The sequence below is a fragment of the Cyprinodon variegatus genome, unplaced genomic scaffold (genome assembly GCF_000732505.1).
Source record: "Cyprinodon variegatus isolate N-32 unplaced genomic scaffold, C_variegatus-1.0 Scaffold541, whole genome shotgun sequence".
Classification (NCBI taxonomy): Eukaryota; Metazoa; Chordata; class Actinopteri; order Cyprinodontiformes; family Cyprinodontidae; genus Cyprinodon; species Cyprinodon variegatus.
The window spans coordinates 143,017-144,335 of record NW_015150994.1 but is presented as its reverse complement, the minus strand read 5'-3'; the positions used below and the strand labels follow the sequence as shown (position 1 = coordinate 144,335).

The 1,319-nt window shown below is 37.8% G+C and overlaps 1 protein-coding gene across 1 annotated transcript in view; it reads left to right on the top strand.

The window, feature by feature from the left end:
• Positions 1–1,319, top strand: part of LOC107095375 (dystrophin-like) — a 369,912-nt gene that overhangs the window by 229,502 nt on the left and 139,091 nt on the right. The window contains 1 exon segment of the mRNA XM_015391433.1: positions 82–205. Within this exon segment, the coding sequence (XP_015246919.1) occupies positions 82–205 (124 nt within the window).

Genomic DNA, 1,319 nt, shown 5'->3' with positions numbered 1-1,319 from the left:
CCTTCAGGCAGTTCTTTGCTCCGCACCAATTAAAGCAGCATTCACAGCTAATTGAACATCTGTTCTCTCTGACCTCATCAGGTTTGACGTGGACTTCACAGAGGTCCACAGCTACATGACCCGTGGTGAGGCCATCCTGCAGAGCCCCGAGTTCTCTGTGTCAAGCAAAGATGGGAGCATTCGGGAGCTGCATGACAAAGTCCAGGTAAAACATAAAAGAAAAGTGTTTAGGGTGGGTTGTTTGTGAGAATAATCCCCTACAGTGAGGGATTCTGCTGAGATCTGTGTGGCTGGAATAACATTACTCAGCTGGGTGAGGAATACGTTTTACACTCAGCATCTCACTCAGCCGTTATACCTGAAAGGGCTGTTTGAGCTGTAGTCTTGAGACAACATCGATTTCTTAATCAAAGAATGTCAAACCTTTTCATAACTAGTGTTTTCTAGTTTGAGTAATTCGTGTCCATTATACCAGCAAATGAATAAATGAAATTCGATGTTGGATATTATTAAATCTACACTCCAGTGATGGTGAAAAGGTCTCAGATGGAATAAAAAACACAATTACAGCTAAAGGTAAACGACAAAACCCAGTAAAAAGACGACCCTAATGACCAAACCTACTTTCACTGAAAGATGGACGTTCCCTGGGGATTGTTTTTGTCTCATCCATGGAACCAAGGAGAGACATTCTTCATGGAAGCTCGCAAACACTAGTTTTGTCACAAAGAGACCCGGCACCTTTTCAATGAAATATGTTTGAAGACCTGTGTTCATTTTAGGAAAAGATATTTTTTTTAAAAAGTGTAGAAGATGTACAGTGATGTCAAGATTCATTATAAAAAGTAGAATTACCTTTTAAGGAGGACATATACTGTGGAAGTCTTCCCCAATGGAGGCTAAAGATCCTCAATGCAGCTGGTTTGGAGTTAGTTTATCAAATTTTGAACCTGCTTTACAAAAATCTTTTAATCGATTATCTTCTCTTTTTTGCCCCAATGAGCAGATTTTCTTTTGTTAGATTTTCACAATATACCAAATAATCATTCAGATTTTTTGGTGTCCCTATTTTAGATTATATAAAAAAACTGCAACTTTGATTTTTGATACAGAGTCTTTATAGTTTGCTCCACAAATCATCAACACAGCAGTTTCTTCTCCTGAACTACTTCCATGTTTCAAAACAGGCTGTTGAGTTTGAATCATTTACCTTAATATTTGGAACCAGTTATGTTGGCATAAACTGAAAAACCTACAACAAAAAAAGCAGCAAGAGAAAGTTTTGACTAGAAATATTGACTGAATTCAGAGCTTTTAAG